This window comes from Canis lupus, chromosome 33 (assembly GCF_048164855.1).
Source record: "Canis lupus baileyi chromosome 33, mCanLup2.hap1, whole genome shotgun sequence".
NCBI lineage: Eukaryota > Metazoa > Chordata > Mammalia > Carnivora > Canidae > Canis > Canis lupus.
Window position 1 is genome coordinate 21,634,993 of NC_132870.1, and position 23,153 is coordinate 21,658,145.

General features: G+C 35.2%; 3 protein-coding genes across 12 annotated transcripts in view; 2 read left to right on the top strand and 1 right to left on the bottom strand.

Moving 5' to 3' along the window:
- C33H4orf17 (chromosome 33 C4orf17 homolog) overlaps nt 1–8,506 on the top strand; it is a 54,652-nt gene extending 46,146 nt beyond the window's left edge. The window contains exon 10 of the mRNA XM_072810325.1: nt 8,329–8,506. The gene's annotated coding sequence lies outside the window, so the exon portion shown is untranslated. The remainder of the gene's footprint in view (nt 1–8,328) is intronic.
- On the bottom strand, nt 653–17,523 carry TRMT10A (tRNA methyltransferase 10A). Of its 9 annotated transcripts, none has more exons than XM_072810336.1 (10): nt 17,013–17,115; nt 16,549–16,627; nt 16,369–16,429; nt 11,489–11,685; nt 10,519–10,672; nt 9,719–9,790; nt 8,322–8,396; nt 5,905–6,054; nt 4,147–4,252; nt 653–2,702 (listed from the first exon to the last, which is right to left on the bottom strand). In XM_072810336.1, the coding sequence occupies exons 4-10, from the start codon at nt 11,671–11,673 to the stop codon at nt 2,434–2,436; spliced, it is 1,011 nt and encodes a 336-aa protein (XP_072666437.1). In that variant the 5' UTR covers nt 11,674–11,685; nt 16,369–16,429; nt 16,549–16,627; nt 17,013–17,115; the 3' UTR covers nt 653–2,433. The 9 variants fall into 9 exon arrangements, with proteins under 9 accessions (XP_072666437.1, XP_072666434.1, XP_072666432.1 ...); XM_072810333.1 differs by having other exon boundaries at nt 10,510–10,672; XM_072810331.1 differs by lacking the exon at nt 16,549–16,627 and having other exon boundaries at nt 10,510–10,672; nt 17,013–17,149.
- The window catches only part of MTTP (microsomal triglyceride transfer protein), a 56,257-nt gene continuing 50,324 nt past the window's right edge, over nt 17,221–23,153 (top strand). The window contains exon 1 of one of the 2 annotated variants that reach the window (XM_072810322.1): nt 17,221–17,357. Coding sequence is in view for 1 of the 2 variants with exons in the window: in XM_072810321.1 (XP_072666422.1) it covers nt 17,866–17,902 (37 nt within the window). In the remaining variant the exon portion in view is untranslated. Of the gene's footprint in view, nt 17,903–23,153 lie in introns of both variants that reach the window. The other variant, XM_072810321.1, reaches the window with a different exon arrangement.

Below are 23,153 nucleotides of genomic sequence, written 5' to 3' on the forward strand. Positions count from 1 at the left end.
CCTTCTTGTCAGCAACAGCCTAAGATACAGACTTGTAATGGATGGAATTGTGCCTACTCAAAAGATATGTTCAAGTCCTAATCTCATACCTTTAGATGTGACCTTATTTAGAAATAGGATCTTTGCAAAGGTAATCAGGTTAAGATGAGGTCATGCTGGATTATGATGGACACTAATCCAAAGATCTGTATGCTTATAAGACGGACACAAACATAGGCAAGGAAGACTGAGGGCAGAAGCCATGTGATTACAAAGCAGATACTGGAGTGATGCAGCTGAATGCCAAGGAAGAGCAAGGATTGCTGGGAACCACCAAAAGCCAAGAGGCTACAAAGGATTCTTCTCTGTAGCCTTCAGAGTGAATATGATCCACTTTGATTTTAAGCTTTTCACCTCCAGAACTATAAGAGAAATAATGTCTATTGTTTTCAGCCACCTGGCTTGTGGTAATTAGTTATGACAGCCTTAGGAAACTAATACAGGGCTTTCAAAATTAGTGACAATTAAACTACACAGTGCCTGTAATGACTTTTCCCCCACATTTCAAAATTAACTTGTGCCTCATTCCATATCAAATAATTTAAGTAAAAGGCATAATATAGTTGACCTCTGAAAAAGAAAGGTTTGAAATGCAGAGTCCACTTACATGGGAAATTTTTTCAACATAGTGCAGTACTGTAAATTTATTTTCTTACAATTTTCTTAACATTTCCTCTAGTTTATTTAAAAAATATAGTATATAGTACATATAACATACAAATATGTGTTAATACACTGTTTATATTATCAGTAAGATTTCTGGTCAATAGTAGGCTATTAAGTTTGGGGACAAAGTTTCACATGTATTTTCAACTATGTGGGGGGTCGGTACCCCTAACCCCCACACTTTTCAAGGGTCAACTGGATTTCATACTACTGAACCATATTTACTCAGGAAAACCTGAACCTTTGAAAAATACAACTTAATACATAAACTTTGATCTTCTAGAATTGTAGGGGCTTTTCTTTATTTATATACCATGCTCTAAGACCTTATTTTAAATGAATAGCTATAATAGATTACTAAGAATAAAGCAACCAAAAGTAAGAGACAGTGAACATCAATACTAAATCTAATGAACTTTCTACCAAATGTGTACATTATCTGAGATGCCAATGAATGAAAAGAACAAAAACTTTATACAAACTCAGTGAAGGCTTCTGAAATCCTACTTTAGCTGTGACAAAGAACAATCACTACTTTAAATGTAAACTGCTCTACATTTACCAGTAGAAAATGAAAACATCTCCTTTTAGCCCCATCTTCCTTTGCCAATGTCCTCATACGAATGCTTAGTTATGGATTTTCGCACTTTCTGAAAATCAAATTCTTAGGGTTGTTCGACACAACCATTTATGCAGATAACACAGATATTTGGCAACTCAGTCCTGTTATTGATAACTGAGAATCATACATGATTGTGGACAGATACAGATATATAGATATATATATACACACACACAATTATATATATTTTTTCATACATGCTTATTTACAGAAAGTTATATTAGCTTGCATATTATATGCTAGTAGACAGATGCACATATAATGAAGTTAACTTTATTCACTTTAAGAACAAATATTTTTTAATAAAAGTACATATAGAAGAAAATGATAGCTAAGAGCTATTTCCTTTTAAATTTAAGACAAAATTGGTTCTCAACAGCCTTTTAAAATAATCTATCCTGAAAAATTAAATTCTGTAATTTAAATAATTTACCATCATTACTGAAATTAAAATACATTAAGGAGATTCTTTACTCTCCAGTGACTGCTTTAGAACCATGAAAGGCATCATAGAGGAGGAACAGAGATGGGCTCCATAGTCCAAAAGAAATAATTTGTTGAGTTTATCAATCTAATACTTTCTAAAATTAACTATATTCCTTTGAAGTAACTGAGTTGAATTAAAAAAAAAAAAAGCTGCAAATAGGAGGTAACCTCCCATACAGAACATTTTGGTAGACTTACAGGAGATTTATGAACATCTATCTCCACAACTAAGTAGGCAATAAATCAGAAAGATATTTGATATAAACATAAAAGAAAAAAACCCTGAAAGGTCAAAAGGCACATTCTAAAGAATATAATCAAGTAAATAAAAGAGAATGAAAGTTTACCAATAAAGTAAAATTCTCAAGAAACCACTGAGACTTAGAAAGCTACTTTAAAAATTAAACATTTAAATTTTATGCAAAAACAAAAAATACTTCTTATAAGGGCTTTTTATCACTTAGCTGTAAAAAAAGTTTTAAAAATTCACTAACAGAAATGAGAGGAAATAAAATTTTCTTCCAATTAGAATATTCTATGAAGCACCTCATTTTCTCCTAAGTTTTCCTTAAACTAAAAAAACAAAAACTAAAATACAAAACAAAAAACAACAGATGACATTAGTGTGGTATTGAGTTCACTGTAGATTCACTGCTATTTTCTTTATCCTGCTTTTCTTCTTCGTGGGGTGACTCTAGTTCATTTCTGCTATTGTCCTCCTCACTGGAATCACTGTCCAACCCATCTTCAATCCTGGCAGATTTCAGATCATGCGAAGAACTTTCACAGGCTCTGTCTGTGGGTACAGCTCCTTTCCGTTGGGGTAAGATAGTAAAAAATGCTTCTTGCCAGTCTCTGGTTTCCAGATATTCCAGAATAATCTCAAACACTGCAACAAAGACAAATTCCATGCATTTCGTAGCCATGGTTCATTACCATGCTGCATTCTGTATTTTAAAATACATTGCTTTTGCATTTAAAGTGCTAATATGTCCTAATAACTACTCTGTTCATGTCACTTCCTTCTCCTGTGCCATTGTCAGAGTCAATCTGCCCCAAGGCCTTCTAGGCCTGCTATCCCTTCTCTAGCTTTTCCTCAATTCAGTTCAAGAGCACTCAAAGATTTACCATTATCTTTTGTCAATTAGAATCAACAGGCAGGGAGGGATGACCTTTTTCATGTTCTTCCTATTCTTCTTTATCCCTTTCACTTCTTTATCCTTTACATGCTAACATAAACTAGAAACAAACAGGGATCCCTGGGTGGCTCAGTGGTTGAGCATCTGCCTTTGGCTCAGGGCATGATCCCAGGATCCTGGATCAAGTCCAGCATTGGGCTCCCTGAAGGGAGCCTGCTTCTCCTTCTGCCTATGTTTCTACCTCTCTCTCTCTCGTGAATAAATAGACAAAATCTTAAAAAAAAAAAAAAGAAAAAAGAAAAAAGAAACAAACCAAAAAAGTTAGCATTTATCTCTATTTCTTCTATCTTTCCTACAAAGAGGCACTCACTTTGGGGAGCACACCTTGCCTGCTTTTTTTTTTTCTTACATTAGAGGTAAAGAATATAAATGCTGTCTTCAAGGTATTCTCAGTTTAATATATTGCTCAAGGGCCTAATTTGTATTACTTTATGGGAAAGTAATTTCTATTATCTATCAAAAGTCTTCGAAGAAGTTCATTCCTTGAATGAATAAGTTGATTTATATAATTCCCTAGAGCCTGCTGTAAAGAAAGTGGTTAGCACATAAAAAAAGCCCAATAAATAGTTGTATACTAACAAAAATCTCTACTAAAAAAAAATCTTAAAAAGCAAAACTCCAGGCAAAGACTCAGGTCCAAGAATATCTACTACAATGTTATCTAAAGTAGTAAAAAAGGAAAAAATTCAATGACAGAAGAATGGTTACATTATTGTATATTCAGATGATGGAGTATTATGTAGTCATTAATAATGATTCAATGATAGAAAAATATAATTATAAATGGGGAGGAAACACCCACATTTATAACATTTTATGCAACAGAGTAAAAATCCATTTATATAACAAATAATATTATATAGGCATAAGAAAAGAACTGGAAGGAAACATGTCAAAAAGTTTCTACCAAGTATCTCTAAGTAGTAAAATTATAGCTTATTTTTCTTTATATTTTTCTACATTTCCAATATTTCTAAAATATGCATGTATTATTTCTATATTCAAACAAATGATAAATGATTACATTTTATAATTTTGTCTCCAGCAAGATGCATATTTTCTACTTATCCAAAAGTAATGTTATTTTTCACATTGTTCACTCCAGTATATTTTCATAATCCCCTTATAGCTTACCATGATTAATTGCCAAAACTTTTCTACTATTCATCTTCACAAAATTTCCAAGGGGGAGCTGTGCATGATCAATTCCATGATCTGATGCTTGTTTATATGTGAGTCCCTAAAACAAAGATACTATAACTTGGACTAGAACATTGGTTTATTTTAACTTAAAGTCTATAACAGAATAATTACTTTGTAGAAACGACTTAATTCAGAGAACATTGTCTGACAAAGTGAAGTGTGTGTGTATTTACCTGCTAATTTGGAAGCGTTCTTTTGACAATAAGTATCATCAGAATGTTTAGGGCATTTGCTTTAACAAGTTTACAAAGGAGGAAACAAAAGACATGTTTCCTGTCCCATCACAAAGCTCCTCAGTGGAAGAACCATCGGAAAAATCCAACTCATGCCTTTTGAGTCAGATAACTTTTCACCATACCACACTGCCTTTCTCTCAGTTTAAAATACTCAAACTGAATTCCTAGAGAAGCAACATTACCCTTCCCATGAATGTAAAAGACATAAAGATAAAACTATGTTTAATCACATAACATTAAGAGGCACAAATGACAAAGACAAATAAATGAAAACCTGAATTGAAAAAAATTTTAAATTGCTGACAAATTTTATTTTTCCTATCAATTAAAATACTGAATATAAATTTTCTCCTCAAAATTAAAATCCTTAAAGCCTATTCTAAACAGAACTAAAGTAGCCAAAAGACAAAGTACAGGAGAAAGAAGAGCTAGATTTCTTAACCAATAGTTTGCATATTTTAGGGACAAATAATAGACTGAGACAGGTGCTTTTGAAAACAAAATTAATGTAGTTCAGAAAAACATACATCAGAGAAAAAAATCTGATTCCATGCAAATAACAAAATAGAATTGTTCCACTAAGAAAAAAAATTTAAAAAGCTACAGATCATTCTGATAAAAACTCCCTATGATGCTACAGAGCTGCACTGACCAGTTATGGCCACAGGTGTGACTACTTAAGTTTGAACTGCCCAGCAGCCACATGACTACTATAATGGACAAGATGAATATAATGAATATAAATTATTCCACCGTTACAGACAATCTAATTTAGAGTGATGTTATTTAAGAATAATGGATTACTTGATATTCTGCTGACAGTATTTCCTCAGACAATTGGTAAACATGTTTTTACTTGAATTGGGTTGAATTTAGCAGGCTCCAAAGTAGCTGCAAAGTACGAAATAACATTTTCTTTTAGAAAGTTTATTTCTGCAATTTTTCATTCAAATGAGAGTAAGGAGGTGGTGGGAAGAGACAAAAATACATAATATAAGAGAAAAGAAAACACACCCCATGAAAATTGCATATTTAAAATCTTGTATAAATTTATCATTTTGGTATCAGTTTTGGTATAAATTTTACCAATGACCTAGAAATTGATCAGCAGCAGCATCTACCCTCAATATATCATTTAGGCATGTAGGCTCTGGAACAATCTGCTAGTTTCAAATATCTGCTTTCTCACCTACTATTTATTTTAGACTTAGTTTCTCTGTGCCTCCAGTTCATCTGTAAAACATAGAAAATAACAGCACTGACCTCACTGTGTTGTAGGGAGGACAAGCAAATTAGTAATATATGTGAAATGCTTCCTTAGCCAGAAAGCTGGACTGAAATACAGTAGGCACTCGATAAAGATCGACTATCGTTAATACTATTATTACTGTCAAGAAAATTGGCAAGTCCATTTTAAGATTGAGCAAAAGCAAAAATAAAAACTTAAGAGTACCTTGTGATGGTTGTGATCCACTAATCCTCCGATCACATAGGCCTTTGATTCATCTAATTCCTTTAGTACATTAGGTGAGTCTGATGTTAGATAAATCAGGTCTTCTTTCTTTATGAATTCACTATAATGCTCTGGTTTGATGTGGATATCCTTAAAGACACAAGGAGAAAGATGTTATTAATAGGATTTTGTGAAAATTGGCTAAACATGATTATTTTCTTTTCCATAGACAAAGCCACCCAACGCGTATGAAAGGAAGTATGGGGGAATATTTTACAATGTATTATTGAGAACCTACTACTTCAACTCCTCATCAGCTCACACCCCAATTACTTAAGTGGCCTCCTACTGTTATTTCCGTCTCAAGGCTCAGATCCCTCCAATTTGCCTCTAGACACCGATGGCAGACTCACTTTCTAAAAACTTTCAATGTTTTATCTTTACCTGTAGGATAAAACTTAAACCCCTTTACTTAGCAACTCTTTCCTGAATATGGCACTAACCTAGTTTTCTAACTTTATCTTTGTTCCAACAAAACAGATACATTTTTTGTCCACATATCTGCTCATACTATTCTCCGACTAAAGAATGCCTTTTCCAATTACTTCCTCTCCATTTGCATGAATCATCAAAAGGAAAAGACTTATAGATTTAATAAATTCCATGCATCTGTTTCTACAAAGATACACATTTGAAATCTACTCCACCAAAATTATCAGGTCAGAGGTACAAGACTGAATAACAGTTGGCAGTCAAAATTTTGCAAACTACATTGACAAAATAAAGGATGATGCATCGCCAGACTCAGAATGCATTTGCCTAATAATTTGTAAAGAATAAAAAATGAAGGAGACACCTCACCTAAAACGCATAACTTACTAGGTAATAAATAGCCACTTTCCTGGAAAATAGTATTAATGGTATTAATTTGATCAATACTTAATCAGAGCCCTAACAGGGACCTGGGTAGAGACTAGTGAACTCATGATTCTCTGGAAAACTGGTGGTATAAATAACAAATTCAACCAGACACAAAATAACTCAAAGTATGCCTATACTAACTAATTACATTCATTTCTTAGGAAAACAGGCATGAATATAAAACTTGGTAAATATATTGTACTTTAAAACTTAGGAAAGCTTTTGAAAATGTTTCACACTATAGGCTATTATTAAAAGAAAAGCAGGGGCGCCTGGGTGGCTCAGTCAGTTAGGCGTCTGACTCTTGATTTCAAATCAGTCATGATCTCAGGGTCATGAGATCAAGGCCCGCATCAGACTCCATGCTGGGCATGGAGCCACTTAGGATCCTCTCTCTCCCTCTGCCTCTCTAAAACAAATAAAAACAAAACAAAAAAATAGATGCAGTTATTATGGGATTAGTGAATGTAAGAGGGTAAGTTTGTCACAGTAAGAATCGGCTTTGAGAAAGGAAAAAAAAATAGGACTAACCCAGTACATCTCTGAATAGGGTAAGGTTCTTCAGGGATTAGTTCTAAAGCCAATCTATTAGTCATCTTTCCAAATGAGAATAGTTTAAGTCCAACAGAAAAAAAAATGTGAGCCACGTATGTAATTTTAAATCCTCCAGTAGACACATTAAAAAGTGAAAATAGGTGAAATTGATTTTAATACATTGTACCCAACACAATATACCTTACTGGGGTTTATGTTATTATTATAACATATAATTAATTTTTAAAAAAAATTTCAAGCAGGCATTTTACATTTACACTCTCTCTCTTTGAAATCCAATGTATATTTCACATTTATAGCAGATCTCAATTCAGACCAGTCACATTTCAAGAGTTCAATATTCACATGTGGATAGTGGACACCATATGGGATGGCACAGATTTAGAAAAAATAGAATTTCCAAATTTTAAAGTGATTTCACTCTTATAAATAATGTATCATCAGTTTGCTAGATAAAGATGATATACAGACCTTTAAAATTTTTCCTGTTTTAAAAAATTGTTTTAAAGTTGGTGGTAAAGAACAAACTAAGAGTTGCTGGAGAGGAGGTGGGTAGGGGATGGGCTAGATGGGTGATGGGCATTAAGAAGAGTACTTGTGGTGATGAGCACTAGGTGCTATATTTAGTGATGAATCGATAAAAATTACTGAATTCTACACCTGAAACCAATTTTACCATGTTATCTAACTAGAATTTAAATGAAAAATTTAAATAAAAAGATAAAGTTGGTGAAAAATAAGTGAGATTTAATGAGAGCAGCTATGAACAGGCATTTCACTTTATTTGGCTTCTTCTGCTAGTAACATTAGACTCAGTACAGTGATATACAGGGTTTAAAGGCTGTTGACTCTTATATTTATTGGCAGTATGTAGAACTTAGGTAAAAAATTTAAGCATAAAAATATTTGGAATTATGTGAGAATTAATCTATTTTAATTACCTTCCAGTTGACCCATCCTTTGTCATTTTCATCCATGTTCTTTTTCAACTGGCCTCCATGACTTGTCAAGTAAAACTGATAAAGAGATTGGTGGACATGGAAAGAGAGAGCAAATGACTATTAAAAATCCAACATTTTATTTCTCTTCTATACTCATCTGATCATCAATGAAACATAAAATATATTCATTCTAGAAAAAAAATTTGAGACATGCTTTAAACATACAAAAATAAATGTGTGGTAGAAGTGACATGTTTGGTGTATCTCATAATACAATACCTCAAGTATTCCATCATTTTTTTCCCAGTTTACAAGCAGCTACAATTTGACTTTCCCTTAATACCACTTTTCTACAAACTCCCTACTTTTGCCATCACTGTTTTTTATAAGTCCAAAGTCCTCTTCTTCTTTTTTTTTTTTTTTTTTAAAGATTTTATTTATTTATTCATGAGAGAGAGAGAGAGAGGCAGAGACAGAGGCAGAGGGAGAAGCAGGCTCCATGCAGGGAGCCTGACGTGGAACTCGATCCCGGGACTCCAGAATCACGCCCTGGGCCAAAGGCAGGCACTAAACCACTACAGGGATCCCCGTAGTCCAAAGTCTTCATAATTTTCCTTTCATTCTAAACCCTGACACCTATTTCAAGCCTAATCGAGGTTGAGAAGAATATAAAATGTAAAAATATAAAAATACTACCACTTAAAAAAAAAATACTACCACTTGATATAATGAATATAAATATCTACCCAGAATATATTAAGAGTTTCTGGTTTTTTTTTTTTTTTTTTTTTAAAGATTTTATTTATTCATGAGAGACACACACAGAGAGAGAGGGAGGCAGAGACACAGGCAGAGGGAGAAGCAGACCCCAGGCTGGGAGCCCGACGTGGGACTCGATCCCGGGTCTCCAGGATCACACCCTGAGCTGAAGGCGGCGCTAAACCGCTGAGCCACCCGGGCTGCCCGAGTTTCTGGTTTTTAACATCAGGGAGCCAGTGTTAATTTTTAGGTCACTTAGAATTCAAACAAATTCAATAAGAAAAAAGACCCTATCTACTCTTAACAGCAGCCAATCAGTCTAAAGAAGTACCTTTCAAAATGATCACAGACTCAAAATCCTTTAGGTAGAAGTAACTAACCAACAGGTACAATGGCATGCATCAAGCTGGGGGCAGTTCCCTCATTTCCTGGGAGGGAAGGAATTGACAGCTGCGAAACTGGTATAAAAATACATATATATCCTTAAATGAAGATGTTCAACTACACAGGAATGAGGTCAGTGTGTAACAAAACACAATGAGTGTGCAGCATGTGACTAAGAATGACTTGGGAAAAAATGTTGAAAATATTTTCTTTTAAAAGGAAACTGGAAACTGTTTTAAATTCCCCAAACATACCTGCACAGGATGCAGTGCCCGTCGATTTTCTGCATAACATCGCTGAATCTGCTTATGAAGTTTCTTAATGTCCTATAAAAGAGTGTAATTTTTAAAGCAGCATTTTGAAAATCATCTATGGCCATGTCATAGTCTTAGTAGAATAGAATAAGCAGAAGAGAGGGACTAGACAGGTACTTTTTTTTTTCCTCTGGCAATAACAGGTTCTTTCTGATATTTTCCATTCAATTTCTGTAAGTACTAACAATAATTACTTTAAGTAAAGTCAATACTCTGTAACTGATCAATAATTTCAATTTTGTATCCACTGAAAAGGCTAATTCATGAAAATACTCTCTTAAGAGAAAAAAGAAGAAAAACTCTTAGAGCCATACTATTGCTATTTTCATAATTTACTAATGGTTTGTAAAGTAAGTGAAGCATACTCCTTTCACTAAAATTGTTCAGACAACCAGTTTTCTCAAACTACTAAAATAAGAAATAATTCTATTAAACTAATTACATTTCTTACTTTCTTCTTCTGGTTAGGACAAATAGCAAAAACACTCCTGGATCTTTATGATTAATATGCTGTTACTGAGTCATATAATCTAATTATGGTATCTGTCTCTCTCTTCTATACATAAAAATAGAGCAATTTATTAGCTAGTTTAACTTAGGGAGCATGATCTTGAAAAATTTTAAGATGCATTTTAGTATATAAATTTACATCAAAGTGATATTACCTCTTAAAGCAAGAATTAGTCACCCTACTTTGCCTACAGGATTTTCCTGACAATGATTCATGATACCTTTAATACCATTAGGCTGTCAAAACTGCAGTCAATGATAAGGCGGAGTGTGCTGTGAACAACATCTCTTCGGATACGTTTTCTGTCATTTCCATCTAAGTTTGATTCCAGTTGACACTGTCGCTCTAATTGTTTTCTTTTGCGTTTTTCCTTTCGCTTTTGTCTAAAATCAGGAATTGAAACTTTTTGTTGTTATTTACATATTCAGATATTTACAACTCTTCTAAATAGACAAAAAATATATATTTTTTTAAATTAGCAGGCTGAACCACATCAAACTACCACTTTTGTGGGTCAAATATCAGTAATTTTATATGGTCCATCTAAAAGCTTTAGGTAGAAAGAAAATGATTTTGCAAAAACATAGTATTTTCTACACAAACCCTTATGACTATTAATTTCATTTATTATTGCTATTACCCTATACTAAGACTTTATGAAATACTGAATTTTAGACTTAAAGAATTTTTATTTTTATCATTCTTCTCCTATATGATTTTCAAATCACATTAGAATATAAAAAAAGCAAAGTAAAAGTGTTTTTTAAAAAAAACATACATTTTCTATAATCTACATCAACTATAGTTTATTTCTCTTCAATATGTTGGCATTATACAATAACACCTTCAGTTTAACTGCTCTCACCAAAACAATGGTTTTTCTAGCAAAATCAATGTTAGGCTCGAATTTGATCTGAGGTGGTTATTTTTGTTCTATATCTAGGACATGGATGCTAACTATATCCCTTATCTAAGTCAGTTATTTCAGAAACTGTGCTGCTACTCACAATAGGTTCTGGGTGAGAAAAAGTGTAGTGTAAATCCACCTAGACTGAATAAATACAGTTTTAACATCCAATTGACAGTGCTAGCTAACAACATACATAGCCCAAATTTTAATTAACACTATTACTTCTGATGTGGCTATACAAAGTTCAACACTCCTGAATGGGGTAGCATATACGTGTTTTGAAACATACTTGCGGAGTTCTCGTTGTTCTTCCCACTGTTTCTGTTTAATTAGCTTCTTCATCTGTCGTTTAGATATTGGTTCTAACTGTTCACCTAATCTTGGCTTCTGGCTCTTCTCTTGATCTTCACTTAAACTTTGCTTTCTTTCAACATTAGAAGACTCAATAAATGCTGGCAACATTTCAGAGGACATTATTTGATGCCTCTGAAAAAATTGAAAAGCAACTTTTAACATGAACAGGTAAGTTACACACACACACACACACACACACACATACACATACACACGCATGCAAAAAGTAAAAAAAAAAAAAGACCAATAGATGTGATTAAGATTAAAATTAAATCCTATCAATAACAAATAAAAATATAAATTTAGATAATTTAATGTCATTTACTGGAAAAAAAATCATTTGACTAAATAGGGTGTTTTTGCATATACTATTAGCAGTCATGGCACAATTTTTCCAGGTTACACAGAGCTTTAAAATGTCATGATACCCTTTGACCCAATAACTTATTTCCTCACAATAAATCCCTGTAAATGAATCAGAAATATATACAAAATTAATGCGAAAAGATATATGTACTGCAGTATAATTTTTAACAATGAAAAATTAGACTACTTGAATGTCAGCAGAAGGTAGGTGTAAATAAATTACACTTCATCTGTAACATGGGCTGGGAATACTAAGCATCCAGTAAAAATCATATTTCCTAAAATTATTTAGTGATAAAGGGAAATGGTTATGCTAACTAAAAAAAATAAAAACAGAAAACAATATATATTATGTCCAACTTTGTTTTAAAAAGAATATGTATGCATAAGCATATGTAATTCTTACTCATGACTCTTCTTGAACTTTCTGTATTTTATATAATTAAAATATATTGTTTTGTAAAAGAAAAAATACTTTTAAAAAAGTGATAGGAAGCATCTTTTTTTTTTGGAAGCATCTTTTTTTTTAAGCTGTCATTAATGCTACAGTACAAGAGAAATGTTACTTTTATTATCTGAGTGTATACTCAGAAATGATTTTTGACAAAAGATATGCTACAGATTTATATATTTTGGACAATGAAAAAAACAACAAATTTGGTTTCCTCTCAGTATATTTCACTGTAATATGTAATTATAAATATCTACATTATGATGGCTAGAAAATAAAATACATAAGCTGATCTTAAAATTAGTCATGAAATGTGTAGGACCATCTCAAACATATTTAATTGGATTAACTACCCACAACTTTATTGTCTAGAACTAAACTTACCTTTGGATTAGGAAAGGGCTAAAAATACTGATTTCTTTTGTCTTGAATAGATTAATAACACTACAACTTAAAAATTTACGGATTTATCCCTAGCAAAGTCTAAGCATGAAGCTTGCCAATATTCTATTGGTTTTAAAGAAAATTCTATGATTCTCCTTTCTTAAAGAGATAGCTAACAAGTCTGTGCAGAGAAGCTAACATCTAAGAGAAAAAAATCTCAATAATTCAGATAATGGAAAGGACAAAACCTTGCAGAACATAATTTAAGCAGTAGTTTTATTATATGATTCTTGCTTTCTTTAAAAGTGTAATGTAACAGGCAGGATACAGAAGGATAACTAAGCAAACACAAAGTTTACCAAATTTAACTGAAAGATGAATCTTACGGTGTGTATTTTGGTAGCTACACAAAAGTCCTGGCATTTTGCTAGGTCACATATTACTGAGGGGGAAAGAACCATCCAGCAATCTAAGAGTTCACAAGTTTTCCTTATATCATTAACCAAACAGTATTCTTAGTTTGGGGAAAATATCTCCTAGAAATGACAATTTGATTTTACACTGGAAACTGCCTATGGGCACAGATGATGTCTGCTTTTGCCTAACATTATATTGCCACATTACATTACTAACATAGTACCTGGCGCTTAGTAGATGCTTATTATATATTTGTGGAATAAATGAGTGATTACAACAGATTTTAGAAAGTAATGAAAGTGGTTATAGCAAACTTTTATTAATTCTTACTGGGCTAAAAAGTATTATCTAATTAAATCCTTAAAATAATCCTATGAGGTAGACAGCATCATGTCTACTTTACAAAGAAAGAAGGCACTGTGAGATAAAAGAACTTGCCCCAAATTACAAAAGTACTAATTAATCCCTAAAAACAGGCACCTAGAACAAATCTCGGACAAAGGAGGTCCTCAAAATACTTGCTGCGTGAAAAGACAAATGAAGTGATGGAGCTAAGATTCAAACCCAGATTCAACTCTACTCTCCCCTAGACATCCAAAATCTTATTTAGAATATGAGGGTTTCCAAAGAATGTAAAAGAGCTGTGTTGCTTTACCCCTGATGTTGGAGGATTCAGAGAACACTGTGTCACTCAAAGAGAAGAAAAAATAGCTCCGGTTCTATTCCTATGCTACTGAATACAAAAATGGGACAGACTTCCTAGAGATAGTTGCCAAAAGTTCATGTGTTGAGGCATCCTCTCAATTGTAAAATACATGACAACAGTAGATAAAATACAAAAGGCAACAAAAAAGGTATAGCCTCTCTCAAAACCAAAAACAAGAACTAAAATAGGTACTATTCCTGCTGAGTCGGCCATGTAAAGGCAGCGGGGTGGGGGTGGGGGTGGGGGGGTAGTTTCCTCCTAGCTTTAAAGAGGATGGAAGAGGGCTGTAGCCCAGGTGGCTCAGTGGTTTAGCGCCGCATTCGGCCTGGGGCCTGGAGACCCGGGATCGAGTCCCATGTTGGGCTCCCTGCATGGAGCCTGCTTCACCCTCTGCCTGTGTCTCTGCCTCTCTCTCTCTGTATCTCTCATGAATAAATAAATAAAAGCTTAAAAAAAAAAAAAAAAGAGGATGGAAGATAGCAGACAGGTTAAAAAATATATTTCTTTATTTTATTATTTTTTTAAAATATATTTCTTTAAAGGTTTATTTGAGAGAGAGGGAGAGAGAGAAGCTACATGGGGGACAGGGTGGGGGGTGGGGGGGCAGGGCAGGGAGAGGGACAGAGGGAAAGGGAGAGAAGTAAGTTCCTGGCTAAGCGTGGAGCTTTATGCACAGCTCAATCTCACAACCTTGAGATCATGACCTGAGCCAAAATCAAGCGTCGGATACTGAACAGACTGAGCCCCTCCCATTCCAGGTGCCCTTAGCAGAGGGTTTAAGGTGAACCCTTAAACTAATGTTGGGGGGGAGGCTCCCCTTTCCATGAAGAAAGTCTGAAAACAGGTGAAATTGAGACTAGTGGCTTATACCACACTGGTCACCTGGGGAAACCTGAAGGAAGCAGACACAGCTTCTCAGTTACAAGGGCCAAACCAGAAGATGACATATGAACTTAGAACACTACAGGATTAGAATTCTGAATCATCTATGTAAGCTGTGTTGTGGAATGAAGCATGTAACAGGGCCATGGGTAGGAGCATCTACAAAATCAGCAGCAGATAGAGAGATGGTTTGGAGAGAGGAAGTGATAATTCCATCAGAGGACCATGCAAAGTTACAAAAAAGACAGAAATGAGAAAAACCCAACAAAATCAACAATCAGGAGATAAGTTCACTCTACACAAACTGAAAACAATAGGGACACTTGGATGGCTTAGCGGTTTTGCGCCTGCCTTCAGCCCAGGGTGTGATCCTGGAGTCCCGGGATCGAGTCCCACATCGGGCTCCCTGCATGGAGCCTACTTCTCCCTCTGCCTCTGTCTCTGCCTCTCTGTCTCTCCCGAATAAAATCTTAAAAAAAAAAAAAAAAAAATCACTTTTATTTTACTTCCTTTACATACATAGAACATTAAATAGAAGTCAGCAATGCATATATGCAAAACAGTACATGGGAGAGAAAACAAGTTAAGCCTATTTACCACGCTAAGTGTGTAAACTTAAAAGCACAATTAAAATTCACAGGAAACAAAAAACTGATGTCTTCATAAAACAATGCCTAATATTCCAAAAGGGAACACTTCCGTTCATCAGTGGCATCGTATTTTGCTAGTTCTTTATTCTGTTAAAAAAAACTTCCAGTGTTGATTGGCTCTATAATGCGAAAATTAAAAAAAAAAAAAAAAAAAAAAGCAATATAGAAATGTTTTACAACTCGTGTACACCAGGGGGAGCTTTGGCCTTTCCTATCTAAAAAGTCTAAGTCAAATTTAACTTGGCTTATCACTGCATACTAATGTTTTTAGACAGCCTATCAAATACAAGGAAAGGTCATGAGCTAGCTGACATTTTCATTATTTTAAAAGCTATTTCCAATTAAGAAAATGCCCTGCAGCAAGTGAATTTTTTAAGCTCTGATAAGCTAGATACTAGCTTGAGAGCCAATATATTACTGCTTACATCGCACTTTACATACAAAAGATATGTACCAACTCCCACTTGCTATACCATTCGACAAGCATTTCACTAGCTTGTTCAGACTACCTGAAGCAAAACGTGGCATTCTCTTTTACTAGGTATACCTTGCTTTTTAAAGTTTTTGCCACGGTGTAAACTCCGCTACGGTTTTGTGTTCCTCCCTCACATGCAGTGACACGGTCCATTCTCACTTATTCAACCATGTTCAACAAATACTTAAGAACAATATTTTGTAGCAATTATAGAAATATTTGTTATGAAATTTAACACAGAATTTTTTGCAAGGTTGGTCAATTTAGTCACAGAAACAGGCTATCAGGTGGTCTGATAAAACCAATACTGGATAAAGGCGACTAAGGTCATTTGGTGTGAGACAAAAAAAAAAAAAAAAAAAAAAAGAGGCATCTCAATCTTCCCTGTATTTGCAGTTCTCAGCACAGCTTCCAGCAGGGAACACACACAAACACCAGTGAATAGCCAAAACAAAACAAGACAAAACAAAACAAAAAACTCAACTTTTATGATTTGGGTTGGGCTAAACAAACAGTCTTCATAATTTATGACAGAGCCTCCCTTCCTGAAAGATGCAAACGAATGTTGGAATAACTGCAAAATGGCATTAAGTGACCTGACTTAATTAAGGGAAAGAAAGAAAACAACAACAACAAAAAAAAAACAAAAACAAAAAACAAAAACCTTTTTGAAAGGCGCCGGCCCCGTCCCCGCAGTATCGGAAGCGCCTGATTCAGCCGTCAGGCCCCGTGGGAGGATCAGGCTGGGACGGGGAGATGGGGAAGAATGAAAAACAACCAAAACGAAAAGGGAGAAAGTCGTCTGCTGCTATCCTCTGTATAGCTCCAGAAAAACTGCCGAATTTTAACACTTTAAACATTTCACTGAAATCAACGCCTCGGTCCTCCTTAAAAACTATCCTGGGCTCACCACCATGGGGCCTACAGCACCTGCAGCACCTTTCGGCGGGCCTCTAGGGCACACGGCGCCCAGCCAGCCCCTCCCTCGTCGGAGAAAGGAGAGGAGGCCGATGGCAAAACCTAAAGCGGCTGCTCACGGTCTCTCGCCACCAAGTGGCAGAACCACAGCTCGTCCTCCAGCCTCTCAGAGTCTAGATTTCCCTCTCCCTTCATTATTTGGAAACTCACACTCTTCATACACTAGGGACCGGATCCCGACCCCCAAACAAACGCCGACCGGAGGCGCCCCCACAGCGCGTGGGTAGGGCCTCGCCTCCCTCTCGCCTCCAGGCACCCGCCTACGGACGCACTGGAGGAGGGATTAAACCGCAGCCAGCCAATCAGGGAGCTGCTTGGCGCCGGGGACGCGCTCTATCTGACATCACTTCCTCTGCGAACTGGGTCGCGCCGCTTCCACAGCCCCACTCCCCTGTCCCCCGGAAGCCGTGTGGCTAGTGGAGGCTGGCACTTGCAAGAGCCTCTTTTGCGCCCAGAGAAGACCAGAGAGTAGGCAGACGCCAGCGGCAGTGCAAGGTGACTTACCGAGCTGAGGAGTTGTCAGGGAACCGAGAGCACCAACACAGAGCCTTCTCCTAGTGGTCTTGCTACGGCTCACGAATCTTCCCTAGGGAACTTCAACTCCCAGAGGCAGGGACGGTAGCTACGCGTAGGAGACGGCGACGCTTACGCCTTTACGTCATCGAACTGCGCCACGTTTGGACCCGCAGTGGAAGAAAGGGGAGGGAGTTCATGTTGGGCGGAGTTGGAGTTTTTGGAGTGGGGGTGAGGGGTAGTTACGGTGATGTCTGTTTTTCCACCTCCAAGCAAGTGTGTATTTGCAGGCACGTGTTCATTTATATCTTCCTTTGGGGACGAGGGCGGTGTTAAGACACACTTACTCTTAAAAATGTTTAATTCGAGTCCACGGTGGAGGGCTCTTTAATTCTCTATGATGATGAGATGAAAGGAAAGCATAGCTGTGCCTAAACTATAATGTGTGCAGAAGAAAGTTGTCGGTATCACACGGTTTCACGCGACTCAAATGAAAAATCGAATTTTAAGAAGGAGTCAAACTCGCAGTAAGATGCACTTAAATCTAGACTGCTTAAACGTTTTTATTAAAACTATAGTCCTAAATCTTATTCGCCATTCATTCCTTGAACTGTTTTTCCTATGCTGTTTTGCAAAACATCATGTGACATTTCATTGTTCCTAATACATGACCTTATATGATCTTTTTTGCTATATATAGAGCAAGTCAACTGAGGGACAACTGAAACATAATCTAGTAGACTGTCGTTTTCTATTTAGCTTTTGTTTTGGCCTACTTCTAATAGGTAATTACTACGGAATTTGAAGATAAGAATGAGATTTGAGTGGATGAATTAGAAGACTGCCACATTGGTACGGGAAGAATTGTGAAGTAAATTACTCTTGATATTTGAAAACATATTTGAGCCTGTTTAAAGGTTTTAATAAACAGAAAATTAAATGCAGGATTTGAGTTCTCTAGTCAGAAAACTGAAATCATTTTTGCTTTAAACCCTCAAATTTTACTTGAAAAGCTGTGTCAGCTATAACATTGTTGTGGGTCACTCCCTATTTCTTCCTCGTCTTAAATCTAAAAGATCTCCTGGCTGAACATTGACAACAAAGTCTGGATCCATTTCTGATGTTAGTAGGGCATCTTTTTTTCAGCTGCCTCTATATCAGGCTAAAGAGTAGCTGAGGGAGGATTAGTAATTGGATATGTAGCCCTTCACATGTAGGTCATTAAACTCAAGCTGGCATAGTGACATGCCATATTTTTCAGCAGCTGTTCAGTGCCTCTCAGGATTCTGATTATGAGTAATTACATATTTTTCAGTGTTAATATTTGGCATCCTTATATATTTAAAGCAGAATTTTTGAAGTTACCTTAAAAATTCATATTGTCATCGTGGAGCCAATAAGTTTTCTTTTGATACAGCCACTTTAACTTTACAGTCTAACTTTTACAGGTACAAATATTTAAGTGGTTCTACTATCAGTACAAAGCAAGCACCAAGAAAAGTGCCAGCAAGAAGAGGGGGGAGACAGGAGATTTAGTTTTAGAAATTAATTTTGCTTCATCTTGGAAAGCAAGTGGTTTTCGAGATATCAAGAAGAGAAAGGTATTCAAAATATTGAGAGCTGTAAAAGCAAAGACATGTCATAATTTGACACATGATTGAAAAGCTGTGGGTAGGATGAGAAAAAAAGGAAGAAAGAAGAACCCTAAGGGTATTTAAAAATTTGGACAACTGTAGGAATGTAATTATGTTAAACTGGGTCATTTAAAGAATAGTGGAAGAAAATTAGGTTTATTAAAAAATAATAATTTGATACTGAATACATGGGTCCTAGGGAGTATGCAGGATATTTAAGTAGAAATAGAGATTTAGAAATCATCAGCACTTATATGGTGGTTTAAGCCAAAATAAGAGTTTGAAATCAAAGACATACTAGTTCTAGGGTTGCAAACCTATAAGCCTATGAGGACTAGGAGGTAAGAAATGTGAGAAACTATCTGGGAGAAAAGTGCCACAAACCTGAGAGAGAGTATTCTCTGTTTAGTCAAGCACAAATACCAAGTAGGAATATGAGTTTCATTATACTAGATCTCAATTTTTAAAGAGCAGCCAGAAAAAAAAAAAAGAGCAGCCAGGAAACTGGATTTTTATGAAATCTTGTTTTTAAGTGTTGACAACTATTTTGTTTGTTTTTAAAGTAGTGAGCAGGCTAAACAAAACACATGGACCACAATTAGATAATTGGCAGCCAGTTTGTTAAGTTGGACTGTCATTTGTAGAGTGAGAAAGGGGCTCAGATAGAAGCAGAATTTTGCAGCAACAACAAAATAGTAATACAGTTATGAGATCCTCCAAATGTTTGGCTTGAAAACATTGGGTAGTCATCACAAATACCATTATTTAAGCCTAGTTCTGTTATTTCATTAAGTCTAAAAGTATCCTTCAGCAACTTGGGAGTGGGAGGGTGTGGGAATGGAGTAACACTGTGTGTACGTTAATTTCAGGCTAAGAAAGCAAACAAATTAATTTTTATTTTAAATTACTTTAAAGTTATCTACAAGGCAAAATCAACCTATTATGACTATTTCAACTTGCATTTTGATTGATTTAAAAAATATAGGAAACATTTAAAACTTGAAAAACCATAACTTACCCCTGGCCCCTAAGTAAGACATGAATATTGAAGCTCTATGAAGATGACTATGGAGGCATTGTAGTCTGAATCTCCTCATAAAAACAGGTAGAACATCTTGGATAGCAAAGCAATAATAATAACAACAACAAATACAGATCATGACTATAACATAACTAAGCGAAAAAGAATCCACATAAAGCTCAAAATACAAGCAGATGAGAACAAACTCAACTTAGTATCAGTATCTGTGTAGGAGGAAATAGCAAGAAGACGAGAGAGCATCTGAAGGCCATGAGAATGAGAGGACCCCAAACTGCCAACAGGTGTTCCCTGAAAAGCAAGACCAATATGAGATCAGGAGCAAAACTGGATGATTGTAATTTCAGGGTAAGTACAAAGGGAATTGCAAGAAGGTCTGAAAGTGCTGGAGAGATATGGAGATTATGAACTCATAAAATTTAATAATTCTGAGCTCCCTTCTTTGACAAAGCCCATCATTAAGGAGAAATTTCTGGAAGTAGAATCCAAATTGAACAGGACAGGAACAAGAGAGGCAAAGAAAATGAAGGTCAAATAAAAGTGGGAGAGGAGACAGAGCTCAGAAATGATAAGGATACATAGGTGTCATTTTAAGAAAATATGAGAAAAGGAAGCTCTAGAACTATGAGGCTAAAAAGCTATTGTACCCACCCTTCCCTCTTGGAAGTTAACAATGACTTATTTAGCTTAAAACTTTACCACAAAAAGGATTATTGTTGAATATTTCTTAAGTTGTTATAAGAAAATATGAAATAGAAAAAAGCGTATAAAAACTATAATCCGGTATTTTAAACCAAGAGAAAATTTTTAATGATAGAAGACAGAACAACATAAAATAAGCAAAAACCCCTCAGGAATAAAGCGATTGGCAAAAAGAAAATTTGAAGAAGAGCAACAGAACTCAGAAAAGAATGCAAAATATAAAAAGTACACATATATATTTGATTATCTTACTGGGAGTCTTAGCTAGTGCAATAAGACAGGAAAAGGAAATAGTTTTCTTAGAGACTACTAGAACAATATATGCCATCAAGTTGAAAGACCTAGATTAAATTGATAAATTCATAGAAACAGCCTTCTAAGACTGAATCATGAAAATAGAAAATCTGAATAGACCAATTACAAGTAATTAAATTGAATCAGTAATTTTAAAAGCTCTTCAAAAAACAAAAGTCCAGGACCAGACAACTTCACAGGTGAATTCCATCAAACATTTAAAGAAGAGTTAGTACCTAACCTAAATTATTCCAAAAATATTGAAGAGGAAGGAACACTTACAAACTCATCCTATGAGGTCAGCATTGCTTTGGTACCAAAACCAAAGACCCATCAATATTCCTCATGAGTGCAGATGCAAAAATTCTCAACAAATTATTAGTAAAATGAATTCAACAATACATTTAAAGGATCATAAGTCAGGATCAAGTGGGATATATTCTAGGGATGCAAGGATAATTCAACATCTACAAATAAATTAATGTGATACACCACATTAACAAAACAAAAGATAAAATCATATAATCATCATAATAGATGCAGAGATTGACAAAATTCAACATTAATTTACGATAAAAACTACCAAAGCAGGAATAGAAGGAAATGCCTCAATATAAAAATGGCCACATATGACAAACTCACAGCTAACATCATACTTAATGTAAAAAAAACCCAAACAACTGAAAATTTTCCCTCTATGATCAGGAACAAGATAAGGATGACCACTCTCAAGACTTTTACTCAACATTGTACTGGAAGTCCTAGCCATGGCAATCAGACAAAAAGAAATAAAAGGCATCTTGAAAAAGTAAAACTGTCACGACTTGCAGATATCATGATACTTTGTATAGAAACCCTAAAGGCTTTATTTACTGAAAAATCTATTAGAACTAATAAGTGACTTCAGTAATTTGCAGGATAATTTATAGAAACCTGTTGCATTTTGTACACCAATAACTATCTGAGAATTTAAGACAATCCCATGCATTATTGCATCAAAAAATAAGATATCTAGGAATAAATTTAACCAAGGAGGTGAAAGACCTGTATTCTGAGCCCTGTAAGACATTGATGAAAGGAATTGAAGATGATGCAGATAAATATATGTACCATGCTTATGGATTGGAAGAATTAATATCCTGAAAATTCCCTTGCTACCCAAAGCAACTTACAGATTCATTGTAATCCCAACAGGCATTTTGCATAGAACTAGAACAAATAATCCTTACATTTGTATGGAACCGCAAAAGATTCTGAATAGCCAAAGCAATCTTGAGAAGGAGAACAAAGCCAGAGGTATCACACTACCTGATACTTACTACGAACCTACAGTATTCAAAACAGTATGGTAGTGGCATGAAAACAGACACATAAATCAGTGGAACTGAATATATAGTCCAGAGATAAACTCATGCATTTAGAGTCAATTAATTTATTTTATTTTTGTTTTATAGTCAATTAATTTATAACAAATATTTGATGGGGGAAAAGACAGTCTCTTGCATAAATGGTGTTGGGAAAACTGGACAGCTATATGCAAAAGAATGAAACTGGACACTGTCTTACACCATATACAAAATAAATTCAAAGTAGGTTAAAGTGTTGAATATAAGCCCCGGAACCATAAAACTCCTAAAAGAATACATAGGCAGTAAGCTTTTGTACATCAGTCTTAGCAATGTTTTTTTGGAATCAGTGTCCTGGTCCAAGGGCAACAAAAGAAAAAAACATAATTAAAAAATAAATCCCAAGGGGATCCCTGGGTGGCGCAGCAGTTTAGCGCCTGCCTTTGGCCCAGGGCGCGATCCTGGAGACCCGGGATCGAATCCCACGTCGGGCTCCCGGTGCATGGAGCCTGCTTCTCCCTCCGCCTATGTCTCTGCCTCTCTCTCTCTCTCTCTGTGTGACTATCATAAATAAATTAATTAATTAATTAAAAAAAATCTCAAATGGGATTATAGTGAACTAAAAATCTTTTGCACAGTGAAGGAAACCATCAACAAAATAAAACAACAACAACAAAAAAACAACCATCCCAACCTACTGAATGGGAGAAGGTATTTGCAAGTCATATATCCAATAAGGGGTAAATATCCAAAATATGTAAAG